The sequence below is a fragment of the Sciurus carolinensis genome, chromosome 10, assembly GCF_902686445.1.
Source record: "Sciurus carolinensis chromosome 10, mSciCar1.2, whole genome shotgun sequence".
Taxonomy (NCBI): domain Eukaryota; kingdom Metazoa; phylum Chordata; class Mammalia; order Rodentia; family Sciuridae; genus Sciurus; species Sciurus carolinensis.
The window spans coordinates 44,086,788-44,107,784 of NC_062222.1; the positions used below are offsets into that span (position 1 = coordinate 44,086,788).

A 20,997-nucleotide genomic window follows, 5' to 3' on the forward strand; every position below is an offset into this window, starting at 1 on the left:
GCAAGTACTCTTTACCAATGAGCTATCTCCCCTACTCCTTTTATTTTTAAAAGGAGCCTTCTTTAGCTGCTAAGATTCTCCGTGGTGTTCTGAAAATGACCTATTTTTCCCCTTTAACATTCTTTTCTTTTTTTGCAGTGCTGGGGTTCAACACAGGCTATTTTCTTATCTCTACATGTATAAAAGTATTAGTGGGGTAGATGCTGAGTTAACTTTTGATCTCCTTAAAAAATTACTCATAAACCTGTAGTCCTGTTGAGGGTACTCAGAGACCCTGCCTGATCTTCTTGCTGCACCGATTATGCTCCTGGCCTCAGGACTGAGCCTTCAGATTCTGTCCCTGGGATTTAGGATTTTTTTTTTTTGGGGGGGGGGTACTGGGGATTGAACCCAGTGACCCTTAACCAGAGAGGTACATTCCCAGCCCTTTTTGAGACAGGGTCTTGCTAAATTGCTTAGGACCTTGCTAACTTGCTCAAGCTGGCTTTGAATTTGCAATCCTTCTGCCTCAGCCTCTCAGGTTGCTGGGATTACAGGCATGTGCCATTGTGCCTGTCTGGAAATTAGGAATTTTAAACCGAGTTTGTGAGTTTGGAGAACACCGCTGCTTACTCACCTGTCAGAAACTCGAAGTGACCGCTCTAGCAACTCTTACTATTCAGAGGTCTAGAGCAGCACAAGCTCCTGAACTATTTTCTTATCTTTATATACATAAAAGTATTAGTAGGGTAGATGCTGAGGTAACCTTTGCTCTCCTTAAAAGAGGTTGCTCTCTTTATGGAATAGTTTGAAATAGAGGTTTATTATTGATATCATTCTTCCTTATATTTCATAAGACTCTCTAGTATTCTCAGGATAATTTTTTTTTTTTCCCTTTGCTTCATCTAGTTTTGGTTTCTACTTCTTGCAACAAAAAGATTCATAATACAATTTTTTTTTCACTTGCTCTTACATACTTCTTTAAATATGTTGCTGGGTCCTGTATAAAGCCATTCCTACTCTTAATGACAGGTAAAAATAAGTGAACCAATAAGCACCATGAGCCCAATAACACATTACAAAAGGTCCCAAGTTATTCCTGCATCCTGAGCATGGCCCAGAAGTGGTACGAGGGTCAGGTGTAGTGGTGAACGCCTGTAATCACAGCAAATGGAAAGGCTCAGGCGAAAGGCTAGCAAAGTCAGCTTCTACAACTTAGTGAGGCTCTCAGAAACTTAAGACTCTGTTTTAAACAAAAAACAAAAAGAACTGAGGATGTAGCTCATTGGTGAAGCACCTCTAAGTTCAATCCTCAGTACCAAAAAAATAAAAAAAGAAATGGCATGAGAGCCCAGGTGTGATGGTTCACATCTGTAATCCAGTAATTTAGGAAGCTGCAGCAGGAAATTCCCAGGTTTGAGGACAGTCTCAGCAACTTAGTGAGACCACGTCTCAACATGAGAAAAAAAAAAAAAAAAAAAAAAAAATCATAAATAAATAAATAAATAAATAAAGGGTTGAGAATGTAGCTCAGTCACAAAGCACCCTGGGCTCAACCCCAATTAAAAAAAAAAAAAAAGCCAACTATGCAGGAACAAGGTATATCTAGTTTTTTTTTTTTTTTTTTTAAATATTAGGGATTGTGTTTTTTGTTGTTTTATTTTGTTCCAAAATTAAAGTATGCAAAATAAAGAAGATGCAGTTTTATAAAAAAAAAAAAAAAAAAAAAAAAAAAAAAGTAGGGATTGAACCCTGGGGCATTTAACCACTTAGCCATATTCCCTAGGATTTTATTTAGAGACAGGGTCTCAATAAATTGCCTGGGGCCTCACTGAATTACTCAACAATCCTCCTGCCTCAGCCTCCCAAGTGCTAGGATTACTGGCGGGGTGTCCCCGGCACAAGGGATATGTATACACCTGAAGTGAACTCATGATTCAGGACTATTTGTTTTTTTGTTTGTTTGTTTTTTGCAGTGCAGGGGATTGAACCCCCGGCCTTGTGCATTGGAGGCAAACACTCTACCAACTGAGCTATATCCCCAGCCCTCAGGGCTATTTTGAATGGTGGCCTTCTCAGTGACTTGAAACCAATGGATTCCCCGAGTTAGTAATGCATAAGCCCCCAGAATTTTGACTGAATTTTTTGGTCCTGGGGATCAAACTTGGAGTGGCCTCCTGTATGTTAGTGAGCACTCTACCACTGAGCTACATCATCAATTCAAATTTGATTCTACCTGAAGAGAAAATGAGAGAACCCTAAACTGACTGAGATTAAGAGACTTCGTGGAATAGAGTCTGAGTTGAATTATAGAAAATAAAGTGTGGGGCAGGGGATATAGCTCAGTTGGTAGAGTGCTTGCCTTGCATGCACAAGGCCCTGGGTTCAATGCCCAGCACTGCAAGAAAAAAAAAAAAAAAAAAAAGTTGTATTTCTCTTTTTGCAGTAATGGGGATTGTAGGATTGAACCCAGGGGCACTCTACCACTAAACTACATCTCAGAAAAAAAAAAAAAGGCTGGGGATGTAGCTCAGTGTTACAACACTCCTGAGTTCAATTCCCAATACCACACAAACACACATGAACAAGGCAGTATTTCTTGGGGTAGAGGTATGGCTCAGTGGTAGAGCACTTGCCTAGCATATGTAAGGTCCTGGGTTCAGTTTCAAGCACTGTAATAAAACAAAAAACCCAAAACAACAAAAAAAATTTCCCTCAAGTTATCTCAGGGTAAGGTCTTAAGGTGACAAGTGAAATGTTATTAAGTAAAAATTCAGAAATTGTACTCTGAGTAGTTTAAAGAAAAAAAAAAATTGACCTGGAACTTGCCATTCTTCTTCCTCAGCCTGAGTAGCTGGGTTGCAGACCTGTACCACTGGTTCTGGTCAGACCTATGATTTTCCTGAATAAAGTCACAGACTTCAGTTGTGTCTAAGGTTGATTCCAAGATCTTTTCCCACATCACCTGGTATATTTTACTTTGTCAAATCAAAATGAAAAGCCTGGTATATTTTATTTTGTTTATCAAATTTAGCATATATTTATAAAAAACAAACTCAATACTTGAACAATTTTTTAGAAGCAGTTCATATGACCTTTTGTTCAATGGAAGCTCACATAGATAAAGAACACTAAATATACTCACATATTACACATACATATCTGCATGCATCAACATGAAAAAACATGCAAGGTATTTGAAATAAAAAAAGAAACTTCAAAATAAGTACAGTGAGCATCTACTACAGTTTTCTAAACTTTAAATTCAGGTACCTCTATTTTTGCAAGTATGTATTTGTTTTGTAAATAAAAGCAATCAATGATAATGTTCAAAACAATTATTGAAGAATCCACTTGAGGCTGACTTATGTAACTTCAACAAATATTTAATGATACATTGTGGTATACAACGCACCTCTCTCTAGAAAAAATGTCTTTTATTTACAAGTTAAGGAACAAAGGTTCTTTTTAATTAAATGCAGATTTTAGAAATACATTCATTAGGTAATATTAGCATAATAAAAATGGATTTTCCAAGAATGGTTTAAGAATTCAGTGAAATTAAGAGGTGAACTTTGATTTTTCTCAATCATATTCAGAAAATCTAATATGTTTACTTGCTTGTTGAGTCTTTGCCAGTCTGATCTTCTCAGCTTTGGTGATTAGCTATGGAGAAAGAAATCAAAAATCAGAATGTATTTGATACCCCAAAACACAAATTTCACAACTATAAGTTTACAATTTATTTTACGAAGGGGAGTGGGAGAAAAATGAGGTAATTATGCTTAGAAAACTGCTGAAAATTATGGTTTATTAAGTATAATAGTTATTAAATCTTTGAAATACCACCTCCCCCCACTAAAGCTATGCATTGCTTAAAATCCTTTAATTAAGACAGCTACTCCAGGGGCTGGGATTATAGCTCAGTGGTAGAGCATGTGCCGAACATATGAGGCACTGGGTTCGATTCTCAGCACCATGTATAAATCAATAAAATAAAGGTCCATTGATAACTAAAACAATTTTAAAAGACAGCTACTGCATACTGGTAATTTTTTTCAGGGGCAAGGACCAAACTCAGGGCCTTGTGAATGCTAGGCAAATGTTCTGCCACTGAGCTAAATCCCCAACCCACACATTAGTAATTTTTTAACCATTCTTAGGAAGATTCAGGACCTATAATTGTTGTTTCATATCCCTTTGGACTTGGATATTAATTACTAAGACACTACCTAATAATAGTCCTTAATTTATTATGCTTACCTGAATGAGACACACAAGTTTTCTTATGAACTTCTTATAAGAGGAATAAGTTCTAGTGTTCAATTACAGCACAATAGAGAGTCTACAGCATAATAACATTATATATTTTATAAAGAATTAGAACAGTTCAGTTTCCTAACATGAAGAAATTGTTTAACTCAATTGCTATATTAGAGGTAACAATGTACTCTACCTAAATGCTCTATCAATAAGTTACATTCTTGTATATTTTTTAAAGAAGACAAGAAGGTCAGGGGTGTAGATCCATGGTGCTGCTTGACTAGCATGCGTGAAGCCCTGGGTTTGATTCACAGCACAATAAAAAAAAAAAAGATTAAAAAAAAGGAAGGCAAGTGAAATGCAGGCTTATCATATCTACCATAATCCAGTTTAGATATCCAACAAGAAATGAAACTAAAATTTCAGCAGCAATAAAAAATGAATAAAAGATTAGAGCTGAAGACCTTAAGTGCTAACTTTTTGCCCACTGACCAGATAACTAGGACTATCTGCATTATCAATGTGGCATGGGTTTTTAAAAAATAATTGTTACCTAAAGATGTCTCTTTTTGGTAGTGACAAACCAGGTTTTTGTTTTTTAAAAGTGTTTTTTCTCAACAAAACTTATAATTTATAATTGTTATAATTTAAAATTGAAAATTTTAGGAACTTCATTTTTTATTTTTAATAAGGTTGTAACTTAAATTTTCCAAAAAAAAAAAAAAAAAAAATCAAACTGCAAGCACCTGTTAATAAATAAAGGTCTTAAGTAGCAATGATAAAAAAAAACAACAAAAAAAGAAGGCAAGTGAAATTATGTGGAAAGCAAAAGAAAACTGATTAAAATGTTGGAGTAAATTTAAAATACCTCATTAATTTTGATGTAAATGAAAAATCTTTTTCTCTAAAAATTCAATCCTAATGAATATTCACTGAAATAGTTTGTTTTTTTTTTATTTATTTATTTATTTATTTATTTATTTATTTATTTATTTTTGCGGTGCTGGGGATTGAACCCAGGGCCTTGTGCTTGCAAGGCAAGCACTCTACCAACTGAGCTATCTCCCCAGTCCATAGTTTATGTTTAAAAAATATTTTTAGTTGTAGATGGACAAAGAACCTTTAATTAATTAATTAATTTTTATGTGGTTCTGAGGATGGATCCCAGTGCCTCACACGTTAGGCAAGCGTTCTATCCGAGCCACAACCCCAGCATCCCCCCAACCCTGCTAAAATAGTGTAAAGTTTGATACCATGGACCACTCACAAAGTCTCTATTTGATTAAGATTCTGTTCACTGATTTTATGAATTCTGTTTTCACTTGCTGAATTTCAGACATCAGTAATTTGTAAAGAAAGACTATACTGATAAAACAAAAAATTCAGTCAGGTGCAGTGGCATATGACTGTAATCTCAGCAACTAAGGAGGCTCAGGCAGGAGAATCACAAATTTGAGGTCAGTCTGGGCAATTTAGTGAGATTCTCAGCAACTCAGAGATAACTTGTCTCAAAATAAAATGGTCTGGGGAAGTAGATGAGAGGTTAAGCACTTCTGGGTTCAATTCTCTGTACCCCCCAACCCTGCACAGAATTCAAATATTTTCAAAACTAAAGGAAAATAAGAGTAGTTTCATTTTGTCTCTAGAAACTTAAGTGTTTCTACCAATGTGCTCAAAGTGACATGCATGCTTAGTATGCATGAAATCCTGGGTTTGATCCAACATCTGAAGGGTCAAAAAGTGATCATATATGTTACAAAGATCTAGGATAGACCCAGGAGTGGTGGTGTGCAACTGTAATCCCAGCTACTAGAGAGAGTGAGGCAGGGGATTGCAAGTTTGAGGCTAGACTCAGCAACTCAGCAAGTCCCTGTCTCAAAAAACAAAAAGAAAAAAGGGGTGGGATGTTTCTCAGTGGTAGAGTACTTGTCTAGTATGACAGAGCCTCTGGGTTCAATTCCCAGAATAGCAGGAAAAAAGATTTCAGATAGGTCATTAATTTAATTTACTAGTGTCTGATTTTTGTATGTAAAACTACATTTAGAAAATGAAACTTATTTTCTCCCTTTTTAATTGTGTATAAACTGAACAGGGCACAGGAGATTGTTCCCAGTATTGGTTCTATACCACAGCATAAAAACTAAGAACCAGAATTTTTTTTTTTCCAATTACTTAAGGATGGAGCAAATACTATATGGGAACACTGGGCTGTCACGTTAGTAAGGTATATTTCTGTCATACTTTTGGCAGAATCACTGACATTCATCTGATTTTTTCTAAACACTTAATTCTCACTACTTCTGCTTCAAAAGATACACTGCTAAATGTTCCTGACTTGCTGTCCCACTTTCCTAAGGTCTCTGATGTAAGTCAACTTTGCAGAGAGAACTACCTGGGGAACCCCATTTGATGTAAAGTTACTTGATTTTACACAGATCTGGTTATTATCCACCTATACTGTATATCTGTAAGGTTCATAAACGCAGGGGAATTTGTTACTCATGCCTGTAACTCCAGTTACAAGAAGGCAACATTTATCTCCTTGCCTTAAATTAAATTCCTAAAGGGAAAAAAATCTTTCTAGGTATCTAAAACTAAGAAGAAATGAATGTTACTTCCTAGTTTTATATTTTGCACCAATTATAAGGGTAAGTATTAGTTAATATACTAAAGTGTATGGGTTCTAGAATAAATGATTTTAACATTTAAATGATTTTAACATTTAAACAATGGCAAATGGATTTTGAAATTAACACCTGAGATCTGAAGGCATCTTTAGGATAAGGAGGAGGCCTCCCCATTTCAGCAAGTTCAGTCAACATTCAAGGAAACAAAGAAAGACCCAGTAGGGAACCTCCCCCTAAATCATCATAAATTCTAAGAAATGCCAGACAATGGAAAGGCTGATGAAAAACACTTGATTTTTAAGTAAAAACAAATAATATATATAAATGACACCAAATCAACAAGCCGAGAACATGTTAAGTATGACTTTTAAAGTGTTCATCAAACTAAAAGATGTACATCTTTTTAGGTTTTCCTAAAATTTTTATTATTATTTGTTTTCAAAGCATAAGCCTCATAGACTGCTGGAGCAAATTATTTTATACATTATCAGTATTCGTTTAATTGTCATCAAAATAAAATTACTGAGCAAAACCTTGCTTTAAAATATTTAACCTTGGGCTGGGGAGATAGCTCAGTCAGTAGAGTGCTTGCAAGGCAAGCACAAGGCCCTGGGTTCGATCCCCAGCACCGCAAAAAAAAAAAAAAAAAAAAATTTAATCTTGCTAGCATACTTACTGATTATCCTAGAGAAAAAGGAATAAAACTTATCATTGTTAGAGAGCATATCTTATCTGTGAATCAAGTGCCTTTATAAATTACACTCTAAATTCACTGTGGTTGTGACCATTAAGACAATCTTTCTACAATCATTTACCGCCAAGCTACAAACCACAGCAGCCCCGAATCAAGCCTATGTAAATTCAATAACAACAAAAAAAAGGAAAGCTCTTAAGTTATATACACTTGTAGGCTAACCAATTCTAACTTCCTATATTTTCAAAGAAAAATGAGTATTTCCCTATTGCTTTAAAACACAACACTAGGCAAAATCTTTGCTATTTAACAGCAAAGCAAAAGTTATTTTATGATCATCTATTAGTGACTTTCAAAAGATATTCAGCCTCCCAAAAAAGTTTAGCATATAAGACAAAAAAAGAATTGATTACCTTCTCAGTGCCTCTTTTCTTTTCCCGAGGCTGATTAAGTTTGGCCTGTCTATCTACCAAAATCTTCTGCCAATACCTCTGTTCGTGATCACCTTAAAAACAAAACAGTAACTGAGCACTGAATATAAGAACATATATGAAAAAACATGAGCAGAACTAAAGTAGTTGGGAAACAAATACTAGTTCCATTAGAAAAACTAAGAAAATATAAAAGAATTACCCATAGTAATTATTGTTAAAAATTCTATTAAGTTTTACCAGAAAGGACCTCGAGTTTCCAGCAGTGCTTTTTTTTAATTTCAGTATATGCATTCATTACTGCTTGAGCATCCTCAGGAGTTTTAAATCTGACATGGCATTCTGTATCTCCTTCTAGCAAATCAACATAAACAACTTCTGAGATTGCGGCCAAAGTGTCCTGCATTGGAATTTAAAACCAATAATTTAAGATGTTTCATAATAAATCAAAATATTCCAATGGTGATCAGAATGTATTGTATGAAAATGCCATTACACAGACTAAGTATCCTATGTCCAACATTTCTTCCAAAACAAAGATGTTATTAAAAAATACATTACTTTATCATCTTATATTCAGCAATATATATTTATAGAGTGGAATATACAAATGGTTTTCCCACCCCCACAACAGTCTGGGAACAGTCATTACAAAGAATGAGAAATTAGACTAAAGGAAAAGAAAAAGTATTTGGTGTTAAGTTTATCTTCACTCACCAGTACAACATCATTCATGACTTCAAATACATGAAACAATTGTTCAACTTTTTATAACATTCACAAAAAAAGTTTTATTGAACCTAAAAAAATCCGGTAGTTCTTCAGTAGTTGTACTGGAACATAGCTCACCAGCTCTTTCTTTTTGAAAAAGTATCTAAGTAAGCTCTACTAAAAAGGTTGTGGTCACCAGCAAGAGAAAAGTTTTACCTATAATGCCTGCTGTGAGGGCAAATTAAGGAGATTCCTGCATTCTTAAAACAAGTTTTTTTCACAGCAGGTTGTAGAGAGTATATAAATGCATTTATGCAGGAATGTTACACTAATTCTTAATTCATCAACTTCCTTACATAAAGCTAAGGAAATAAATGGAGATTTGAAACTGGAAAACAAGTCTTATTTATATTGCTTCCCTTTAGTTTTGATCCAAATTTTCAAGACATAAACTTAAGGCTAGTTTTAAATGGCGAGTTTCTAGATATTTAAATTATATAAAGAATTTAGACTATTTTGCAATTATTTCATTGTAGAACAAGACAAAAATTATTAATGAATACTAAAGAATAGGTAAGTAAAAATTCATGAGTCTCTAGAAGCCAAGGACTGGGTCTTCATTCATCCCAGCACTTAGCTTACTATCACAAAACAAGCCCCTTAGTAAATATTTGCTGAATCAATTAAAAAAAAAGATAACTGTAGACAAAAATACAATCCTTTCTATTTCCTTATCTAGTGACTGGTATTAAATTTAGACAGAAAGCATGAAAAACAATCATTATTCAGTTGATGTAAATTGAATGTATTCACTTTATACTTGATTTTTCAGAGAGGTTAAATTAGTAAAATTCAAAAGATATTTACTAAATATCCATTATAATGTCAGGTTAATCTCCTGATTTAAAACCCTTAGAATTTAAAACCCTTATTATGACAAATTAGCCAGGTAATCACATGGGCAAGTCACAGACTGCAGTAACTACTATCATAGCTCAGTTTTTGCTCCAGCAAAACGTAAGTAACTTCATTAATGTAGTTGTCTTATGATTTTGATTGCAAATAAAAAATCTGAAATTGATATAAATACCATTTTGATAATAAAAGCTCCTTAATTAAAAAATTATTTTTGGTGATGGGAATTGAACCCAGTCCCTTTTACATGCTAAGCATTCATTTATATTCCCCCAAATTTTTTTGCCTATCAGTCTAAATTCTACATTGCTACTACAATCTAAATGTAAGGTGGAAATATAGCCTTTGGGATTGGCCAAATTCCTCATCAACATTGGAAAGAGAAACTAAATCAATATCTTAAGTGCTGGCTGCAGGATTTTAAGAATAAAGATTTAGACAAGGAGTGCTTACAGATCCTTACAGGGTTTTTCAAGTTAAAAAACTTGACTGGCATCAGTAAATGGAAAAACCCAACAGAATACCTCATAGTACTGAAAATCATTATGAGAGAATTTCAAAAATATTTGCTGCATCACAGAACATTGTATACAGTTTAAAAACAAAGCTTCTTATTGAAATGAGTGGTGGGTAAGGGTAAATAAGGGAGTCCGTCCTACATTAAGGAATAGGCTCTCATTAATAAGTAGTATTGCTATCTTTGTATAAAAAGTTGTACAAGATAACTGTAAGAAGGAAAAAGATTGTACACCAGCATGCATACAAATTGACAGTGTAAATTATATACAATGATGGGATTGATTTGCACATGTTCATTTTGTAGCTCTTCAAAAACAGGTCGTACTTTTATGTAATTGTTTAAAACTAATTAACACAGATTGAAAACACCTTTACTGAAAATTTCTTCAAAAATTAAAAGACTATTTCCACCAAAACTCCTATATTTCTTTCAGGAAAAAAGTTCAATTTCCAAGAATGATTCATTAAGAGAAAGAAAACAAAGTAAATCCACGCAAAGTGAAAAATATTCATATTATTCTTTCTATTCCATAATATCCATCTGGGCTTTTTTTTTAAAGGTAACAAAATAATTCAGGTATCTACTGAGAACTACAAGCACAAATAAATACAGTCAGAAATTCTTCGAGTACAAATAAATACAAATTCAAAAATTCTTTAGCCTGCTTCAAAACCAATCAGATGACTATAATTCTCAGAAAAATTTAGACACTCTAAAGTTGATTAACTCTTTAAAAGCAAACATTATGGTGCCAAGTAATTATTTGTCTAAATCACGTTTTCACAGAAAACAAAACAGAAAAAACTTCTGTAGTTAGAATGTCTATATGTCCTCTTTCAACCATATATTTAGTCAACCATTAGTGACACAAACAAAAATAAGCACAAATTTTAATTTTCCTATAAAAGAAAGATACTTAAACTGTGATCACTGCAAATCTGATTCACTGAGGAATCTATCTTTAGATTTTGCTTCAAGTTATACTTAAGAGTTAGCAGAGAACAAAACTCTTTACATAAGGTAACTGAATTTGTTTTGTTTTCCATATTAAAAACATTTTCACATAGACAAGTTAATAAAAAGAGAAAGGGACTATAGTCTAGGGGATTAAAAGTTATTACCCGAACTTGTTTTCTGCCAGGTAGAGGTTCTGTGCTAATGATCTTCACAATCACTCCACTCACAAACTGTGGTCCTTGAGCATTAACCTTCTCCTGAGGGTGATTCTCTTGACTGCAGGCTGTTGATTTGAAAAGGAAAACACTCTCAACTCTTAACAATTTAACACTTAGGAGGACTACTCTTAGAACAAGATTTCTTAGGTTGATTTAAATAATCGATTTAAAATTCACTTAATTTTCAAACAATAATGAATTAAATAATTAAGGAAGCTATATTGTGTCATACTGCTTATTTCAGATAAGCAGATAAGTTACATTACTCTTAATGCAAAGGGTTAGAAGAGCAATTGTAAAAACTTTAAACATGTCCCTCTTCCCCTGAGTTGAAGGAACAAAATAACTATACTTAATAAATAAACAGACATAGTTATTACATAAGAATATTTTACATATATATTTAAATGTGAAAATTTGCTGTACTGTTTGTTACCTTAGCTAAATTTGCAGCTCAAATATTTGTTAAAATAAACAGCAAAATTAAATATATTATAATCCACAGAATCATAGTGATCTTTACCTTTTTCATTTCCCATTCCATAGTTATTAGGAACTCCTTGGTCTGTCTCCATTCCTGATTCTGATTTTATTTGGGATATAGTTTTTTTTAAAGAAGCCATGCTGGCTTTTTGTAGTGCCAAATACTCTTTTTTTAAATCCATCCATTCGCTCCTGTAAGGCAAAAAATGAAGTAGGAAAAGTGACAACAGGTGACTAAATAAAACATTAAACATGTAAATTAACGTAAATATGTACATTCAGAATGACTCCTCCCAACTTTTCTCTTTGTCTAAATGCACTAGTGTCAAATTATTTCTTAGTTCTTAAATCCATCTAGCAAACAAGTGAGTTCCATCTTTCCCCAGCATTCAGATTAAGATGTTTCAAGTTTCCAAATTAGATCACTGTTTTGAACATTTTAATTTACAAATGTCAAATTTTAGAGTTAATTCCTTAATTAGTAACATTTACTAGATCAGTTATTTTGGGGCAATTGTGAGGGATTAAAATTTAAAGGTTGCTAAACTTCTTCCAATTTGGGAGATAACATTCTTTCAGTACTTACTTGAATCAAGAGGTATTTCTGAGAAGAAAAAAAAACACCCCATGGAAGCAATTTATTTACATACATTTAACATGTAGATGTTTCTTCAAACAACTAGAGCTCCTCCAGATAAAAACACAATGCATCTCCTGACTCTGTGGGAGCACTCATTGTTACCCTAATCTGTGCCATCAAACAAGCAGATAGGGAATTTTTTTTTTCCCAAGAGGAGGATATCTTGTGGTAATGGTTTTAGCTGTTAACATTGACATCTGTATACTTCAAAAAAAAAAAAAAAAGTATCCAGACCCACCCAGGATCATACTTTCCCTTCGAGCTTACACATTAAAATAACAAAAGGCTGTTGTAATGATTCTCAGATAAAAAAGCAAAAGGAATTCAGGAGGTAAGAATAGTATAAATAGAAGTGCCAAAGTCCTTGCCTTTACTTCTGGAGATGAGGACAGAACTCTTTGGAAACTGGTGCAGGAAGGTAAAGAAAAAAAGTCTCTAAACTCTTTTTTTCCAGCTTTAGGGAAAAATTTCTAACAGTTTTTTTTCTTTCTTTCTGCAGTTTGGGTTCAAAGAAGTCTTGTATGAGTGGACTCCCTTCAACTTTAACATGGAGGTGCTTTCTGTGCCTTTTAATAAACAGAGTAAGTGCTTCCATGTTTTAGTAGAAGTGAATTCAACTTACTTCGCCAGAATGGACTTTTTTTTTTTTTAGCCTTAAAAGTTTGCAGGGGTCCCCTTTGCTTTAACATGGGGGTACCTGCTGTGTGAAACAAAAGTAAGTGCTTCCATGTTTCAGTGGAGGTGTCTCCAGAACAGCACAACTTGTAATTTTTTGTATTTTAGAATGCTGCTTTTGATTTCTCCTTTTATTACAGGTTAGGTGTATTACAAGACTGGGCTTCCCACCACTTAAACGTGGATGTACTTGCTTTGGAACTGGAAAAGTAAGTGCTTCCATGTTTTAGTGATGGTAAGTCTTCCTTTTACGTTTTAGCAAGTTCTTAAGAGTATGTTTGACTGTCATTTTTAGCATATTTGAAGTACATTTCAAGATTTGTTCAGGGGTCACCTTTACTTTAACATGGAGGCACTTGCTGTGACCTGATAAAATAAGTGCTTCCATGTTTGAGTGTGGTGGTTCCTATGTAATCTGCACATATTTAAACCACCTTGAGTCGGGTATGGGACTACAGGCCATCACTGTTGCTAACATGCAACTCTGTTGAGTATAAATTGGAATTGCACTTTAGCAATGGTGATGGAGTGCTGGTCGGTTCTCGCACTAGAATATTTACTTACTTAGACAGTACTCTCAACGGTATAACTTCTTCTCCCATTTTATGTCTCTCTTTATGTTTTTTCTTATGCTTTCTCTTTGTTTTTAGTAGAGAACCATCTTTTATATCTCCACCATCCTTTTCCTCTTCTGTAGAGAATTCTAAGTCTAGAGCAATATAAAGACATTTGTAACTGCAATGCATTGGAAACAGATTTCAACGGTATCTAAATGCAAACAAGGATTTTTGATGCTATCCATATCAAATTATAACATTTAACGTTATACCTCTGTTTTCTTTTGAAATTTCGGATGCTTCCTTTTTAATGTCTTTTTGAGCCATTTTCTTTTTAGATCTGGGAGCTAAGCACTCTGCATCTTCAGAACCGCTTCGCTTTCTTTTCCCTGTTTTGCCTTCAGGTAAGCTGGTCACTTCTCTTTCCCGTTTTTTCTTTTTCTTTGTGGGCTGCTTTTGAGGTTCAGGGGTTGTTTCCGTTTCGGAGCCCTCAGATGCTGTCCTTGACCTTTTCATTTTACAGATGCTCTCGTTGCTTGTGTCCATATTTAATTCTTTTGCTTGCACATTGTCTTCCTTCTTAATCCGGCCTTTCTTCTTCTTTTTCTTTTTCTTTTCCTCTGTAAATTTTTATTTTTAATGTAAAAATTTTTTATTTTTAATGTGTAAGTAATTTATGTATTTTACATCTGTATCAATATTACTCACCAGCTGCTCCTAATCCTGGAATAGGCTTATTTTTCACTGTCTTGGGAAATATGCCTGGTTTTCTTGGCGCTTCTTCCGGTGGGTTGTTAAGAAACTAAAATTTCATTAATTTTCTATGAAGTGATTAATTTCTTTTTTTTTGCCCCCCCCCTTTAGGATCTAGACCTACCTCAATAGCTTTTGCTGCTTGCTCTTTTGTTTCAAATTCCACAAAGGCAAATCCCTTTGGATCTCCAGTAGATTTATAATGTGGTATACTTATATAAACCACATTGCCACATTTCCCAAATACTCTTTCAATCCAGCTGTGATTAACATTTTTGGGAAGTAACTCCTGTGATAAATTAGAGGCAGCAATAAGTATGCAAACCTAAGGTTTCACAATGTATGCCTTATTCCTGTTAATAAATTTTAACATTAAAAAGTCTTTTGTGTACTTTTATAAAATTCTTACCACATACACTGTACGCTCATCCTCATCCTTTGGTCTTTCACCCAGAGGCTTTTTTCTCCTGATTCTGGTGCCTTCTAAGTCCAGCTTTAAAGAAGTAGAACATTTAATAAAAGCAAAATAGTTGTGGGACTTCAATAAAAATTTTTTAAATGAAAGTTTACCTCTACAACAGCTGAACTTTTCAGTGCTCTGGCAATCAACTTCCCATCCGTAGTCAACTTCTTCATTTTATTAAAAGACACCAGAAGTGAAATATCAACATCTAATAAATTACAGATGGAATAAGGGGAATGACTAATTACAACAATTTTCAATAAAGTAAAACTTCAGCTTTATACTCTTGTATACACTACACAATTATAACACAAAATCAATGTGTTATATAATAAACACTAATATTGCACATATTAAAATACACAGATTTATTTATTTCCATATCCTTATAACTACATTGAGGTGTTTAGAAGTTTATGCACGGTTTTGTAGGAATTAGCCCACTTAACACTTACCAGAGGTGTATATTCCCTATTTCTAATCCTAGAATTATTTATAGGTAATATATCCGAAATAACCCTTAAACTTTTTGAAAATGTACACGACCAGACTTACATCCATCTCTAGATTTTTCTATTTGCTCTCGTAGAAATCTGTCTTTGTGCAGGTTAGCATCCCCAAACCAGAAATCCACTTGCTTAGCAATATCTGCAAGCACCTGTTTAACCCGAGACCGTTTCTTTTTCTCTACATCTTTTTTTTTTCTCAGTGCTTTCTTCCATTATCTTTTGCTTTCCACTGTCAGTTTCCATTCCTGAGTTAGACAAAGAAGTAAATAGTTACATCACGTATAGTTAAAATAGAAAAACATGTAGAATACCCTTCATCTGAAGAGAGAATGGACTTTTCACATTTGGCAGCTAGGAAGAAACTTTCCTGAAAGTTTCCAGGCATTTTCAATAGTGAAATGTGTGTTTGTGTGTCCTTTTTAGCTTGAGCATAACTGACCTCCTGTGTCAGGTTATCATAGCCTTTTGTGCCTTTTAAACTGCAGAACCAAATTATATTAGCATATGTAAAATTTACTTCTACCTCAATAAGACCCTGCATCTCAAAAGTTTTATTCACATTTAAAAACAATTTCCAATGGACAAAATGCAAATTTGATTTTTTTTTTTTGCGGTGCTGGGGATCAAACCCAGGGCCCTGTGGTTGAAAGGCAAGCACTTTGAGTTATATCCCCAGCCCTGCAAATTTGATTCCTGATTATGACTTTTAACATGTTAATTTCTACTTTCTGGAAGCAGAATTCAACTGCCAAGCTGTGGAATTGGCCTTCCCAGTATTTATTTCTTGGGAGGCTATTCCCTCAAGTTACTTTACATGCTTCTTTTCCTTTGCTTTTCCTCGGCTTGTTGTTCTGAGGATTAAACCTAGGGTTTTTTTTTTTTTTTTTTAACCACTGAGTCACATCCTCAGCCCTTTTTATTTAGAGACGGGGTCTTGCTAAGTTGCTTAGGGTCTTTCTAAATTGCTGAGGCTGGCTTTGAACCTGGGATCCTCCTGACTCAGCCTCAGTTGCTAGGATTACAGGTGTGCACCATTTCACCTGGCTTCTATCTGTGTTTATTTTAAAACTCACCCAGTAGCCAAGCATGGTGGCACACGTCTGTAATTTCAGTGAGTCGGGAGGCCTTGGCAGGAGGATCCTGAGTTCAAAGCCCATCTCAGGAAAAGTGAGGTGCTAAACACTCAATGTGTTGCTGAGGATGTGGCTCAGTGGTCAAGTGCCCCCCGAGTTCAATCCCTGGTATCAACCCCCCATCCCAAAGAGATGTAAAACTCACCCAGTAAACTTTCAACTGAAGGTCTATTGAACTTGCTGTTTTCTGTGAAATATATCTTGTGAAATAACTCAGTGAGTTTGCTTTCAAATGTCACCTCTGTGAGGTCTCCTCTGACAACCATATTTAAAAACCCAAGTTTCTGGATAGATATTTGATATTTCCTCTGCATTATTTTTCTCTCTAGTCCTTATCACTTTCTAACATCACTATGTAATTTTTCTTTATTTTTTAATCCTACTTTTTTTCTTTATTATTAGGGATTGAACCCTGGGGGCGCTCTACCACCAAGCTATATCCCAAGCCCTTCTTTAAATAAAGTGAGACAGGTCTCACTAAATTGCAGACGCTGCCGGGAACTTGTAGTTCTACTGCCATAGTGTCCACTACTGAGTCACTGGGATTACAGGCATGTAACACTGTGCCCTGCTTTTAGTTTTCTTATCCTTTCTAGAATGTAAGATTAATGAAATCAGAGATTTCTGTCTTTTTTGTTTAGATTTTTGGGGACTGACTAGGGCCTTGTTTGTGCTAGGCAAGAGGTCCACCACTGAGCAAACCCACAGTTGTGACTGTTTTGTTTACTGAGCCATCCCCATCCCTGGCTATTTACTCAAAATGAATTGAATGAATTGTATATAAAATTTGTTGAGTGAATTGAATCACCAGAGGTACATACAAAAAAGTGAGTGCATAAGCAAAAGATTAACAATCAAGTCTGGGAAGATGCAGGCCTGCCTGAGAATAACCTCAGTCTCTTAGCAGAGTTAAAACAAATGCGGAAAGTTGTAAACATCTGCTCTGTTATACCTGGGTTGGAGAACCTATAGCAAGCAGGCCTTGGGTCTAGGTGAACAGAGTCCCATAAAAGATTGTTAGGCAACATGGGCAAAATGGGCTAAAGCTTTTACCTGGGAAGATAGCCTAAGTACTCCTTAACCCTTACCTAGGGAAGCCATGCATACCTGTTGGGGAGAGGCAACAAAATGCAGTAGGTTTGGGTAACTGCTGTATTTGGGTAAATGATAGGTCTGAGCCCCTAGATGAGATGAAGCTGTTGTACCTACTGTATCTTTTGCAATGTATTCTCTTTAAAGCTAAGTAAACAAGGTATTAGATTAAAGCCGACTTGTGTCTCCTGAGTCTGCCTCCTAGAATCAGTAACAGCTACAGTAATGTTGCCAACAGTAACAGAAATAATGTATTTTAAATTGATATTCAGTAAGGGGATACAAAGTCCCTGATGCATTTCACCTCAAATCTCCAACTAAAGGTACATTCTTACCATAAGAGAATTTTGGCATTTTCAGAGTAGGCTTCAGATGATCAACCAAGTATCAATTTTGAAAAGATACAAGTAATGAAACATTTAGTTGATGCTAGTTTAAGATATAAAACACAGCAAATACATCAAAATATATATATATTTTATATCAAAAGATATAAAATACATCAAAATTAATAATTAGAAAAAATATCAGCTGCCATTTAGTACTGCATAACCTCAAGCTTCATCTCATACTCTCACTTCAATCCCTCTTATCAGGCTTTTCTTCCTTCCATCCTGGTGAAACTATAGATATCAGTGAGTTCCATTGTCTATTTGATTTTTCAGCAGCATTTGGAGCTAGTAACTCCTTCTTTGAAGATACTTTATTCACATGGCTTCCAAGAAAGTTCCCTTTTACTGGACCCTCCTACTGTGCTCTACCTTTACATGTTGCTATGACTGAACTGAGTCTTGGGCTCCCTTATTATCTACACATTATTCTTTGAGGTTTTAAGCTCTTTGGGTTATGTTTCACAAGCTATCTATTCTCTAATTAGCTCCACATTCCAATCTTGTACTATCCACTTATGATTTCCAATGGCTTATCCAGAGAATATCTCAAACTTAATAAGAGAAAAAAAAAATCTAGAATTTTACACAAACTCATTCTTGTCCTAGTTTTTCCTATCTCAGAAACACCAACTACGAAATTGTTGAGGGCAAAAACAGGACAATGATTCTTAATTCCACTTTATCTTATACTCCATAGTCAATTCATCAGCACTTCTGTTAGCTCCACCTTTAAAATATATCCTGAACATTTCCTCCTTCACAACCATCTGGTCTGAATTCAAGATCTTCTTTCAGTAAAGATCAGAAGATCTTTCAGAAGATCTTCCTGGTTTTACTCTTCTTTCCTTATAACCAATTCTCCAGAGAGAAGAGTAATTTAAGAATATAAATCAGATCAGTTTGTACAAACTCCTCCAAAGATCTGCTTGTCACATTCAAAGTTCAAAGTTCAAAAGACTTTACTGTTTATAAGACCCTGTGTGATCCCACCTGAGGATCTCTAACTTATTTTCCACAATTCCTTTCAGCAAGATCACTCTGATTATAACACCATCTCTAGGTGTCTTTTTTTTGTGTGTGTGTGGTACTGGGGATCGAACTCAGGGCCTTGCGCTTGCCAGGCAAGCACTCTACCAGCTGAGCTATCTCCCCAGTCCTCTAGGTGTCTTAAACACACTACGGCCATTCCTACTTAAAGGGCTTTCCTCTGTCTGCTCTCTACCTTCCCTGACATATCTGTATGGACTTCCTTTTTCATTCAGAAGTCTCAGAATGTCACTATCTCAAGAGAGACTTTCTTTTTTATCCAATCTAAAAATTGTGTTCTAGCACAAATCACAAGTAAAGCTATGAAACCAGATGCGGTGTTCATCAAAGGATGAATGGATAAAGAAAATGTGGTATATATACATAATGGAGTTTTATTCAGTCATAAAGAAAATTGAAATAATGTCATCTGAAGGACAATGGATGGGACTAAAGATCATTATATTAAGTGAAACAAGTCAAACTCAGAAGGTCAAGCATTATATGTTTTCTCTTATATGTGGTCGGTGGAGAGGAAAAAGGAAAAGAAAGGTGGGGGAGGAGAGGGGAATCTCCTAAAAAATCAAAGGGATAGACGATAGGGAAGGACAGGGACATCCTGGGGAATGATATTGGCCAAATTATATTGTCATATTGTATATTGTGTGCATGTATGAATATGTAACAAATCTCATCATTATGTACAACTACAATGCACCAATAAAAAATGTGGAAGAACAAACTCCCGGGCACCCTGAACCCTATCTACCGGTCACTCTTTTCTATATATTCTTTCATCTTATCTGGAATTATTTTATTGTCTATATATTCTACCCCACTAGAATGTAGGCAATATAAGGGCAGGGACTTTACCTTGATCACTATCTAAGTATTTGTTGAATAAATAAAATATATTTAAAAGTACCTGTAAAGTGAAGTATTTCAAATTCTTTTGTAAGGTGCTAGTATATAAATACAATACAAAAGACTATGATTACCACTGTGGGAAGCTCCACTGCTGACTGTACATTACAAAGGGCTAGCTGCCTGTTCTCTATTTCATTTCCTGATGGGAGCCTACCATCACAGGCATAGGAATAGTGAACAGAACTGCAAAAGCATGGAAAGTAACAATTCTCCCAGAAACCAGAGTCTCCTCATGTTTCTTGTATCATAGACCAGAGACCCTCCATTCTTCCAGGGATTACTTTTGTGGCTTGGATGATCTACGTTCAGATGGTGAAATATACCTTTGATTTAAAGGAAGATATGGATTAAAAAGAAAGCAAAGTAAGATATAGAATAATTTGGCTTCCCTACACAATGGCTGCAGAAAATCAGGAAGCTACATGGCAATACTTTTTTTACAGTATTGATCTTCAAAGTTTGCACTTTCTCAAGGTTCTATGATATGTCTTTTCATTCCCTGCATTCCAAATCAAACTCATTAACTTTCCTATCCAGGTATATTCTACCACCTTCATATTACTTAAGGATGTCATATTCCACCAAGTTAACCAAGCAAGCCATTGACTAGTTCTATGAATTTTGAACAAGTTATTTTTCTAGAGTCCACAAAATGTGGATTAAAAAAAAAGCATACCTAAATAAGGCTGTAAGGATTAGTCAGAATAAACCACTTCAAATTGGTTCTGTAGCATACACACTCAATAATATATAACCACATTATTATTTACCAATCTATCACTTTCAAATATATCTTTGAAAGATTCCTCCATTTTCAGTGTTTTCTACAATTATTGTCACTAGAATATGGCAACAGCTTATGACCAGCTAGACACCATCCATCCTTCATAGAAAACTATGTGTAACTTGTCTAAAACACTGATAGGATTCTGTGATGCTGATGTCAAAACTTGCAACTTCAGAAATTCCTTAGCACTTTTCAGTAACATAATGTGCATTTAAAAACTACTAAGTAAACCGGTAATGTCTAAC

At 34.8% G+C, this 20,997-nt stretch overlaps 1 protein-coding gene across 1 annotated transcript; it reads right to left on the reverse strand.

Annotated features, from left to right (window-relative positions):
* Positions 1-3,344: 3,344 nt before the first annotated feature.
* On the reverse strand, positions 3,345-15,638 carry Larp7 (La ribonucleoprotein 7, transcriptional regulator). Its single transcript, XM_047567066.1, is given in 13 exon segments — positions 3,345-3,645; positions 7,977-8,068; positions 8,235-8,394; positions 11,262-11,380; positions 11,839-11,990; positions 13,678-13,822; positions 13,943-14,290; positions 14,379-14,472; positions 14,548-14,712; positions 14,833-14,916; positions 14,994-15,094; positions 15,442-15,589; positions 15,591-15,638. Coding segments are annotated over 13 exon segments (1,737 nt in total). The 3' UTR covers positions 3,345-3,564.
* Between the last annotated feature and the right edge of the window lie 5,359 nt (positions 15,639-20,997).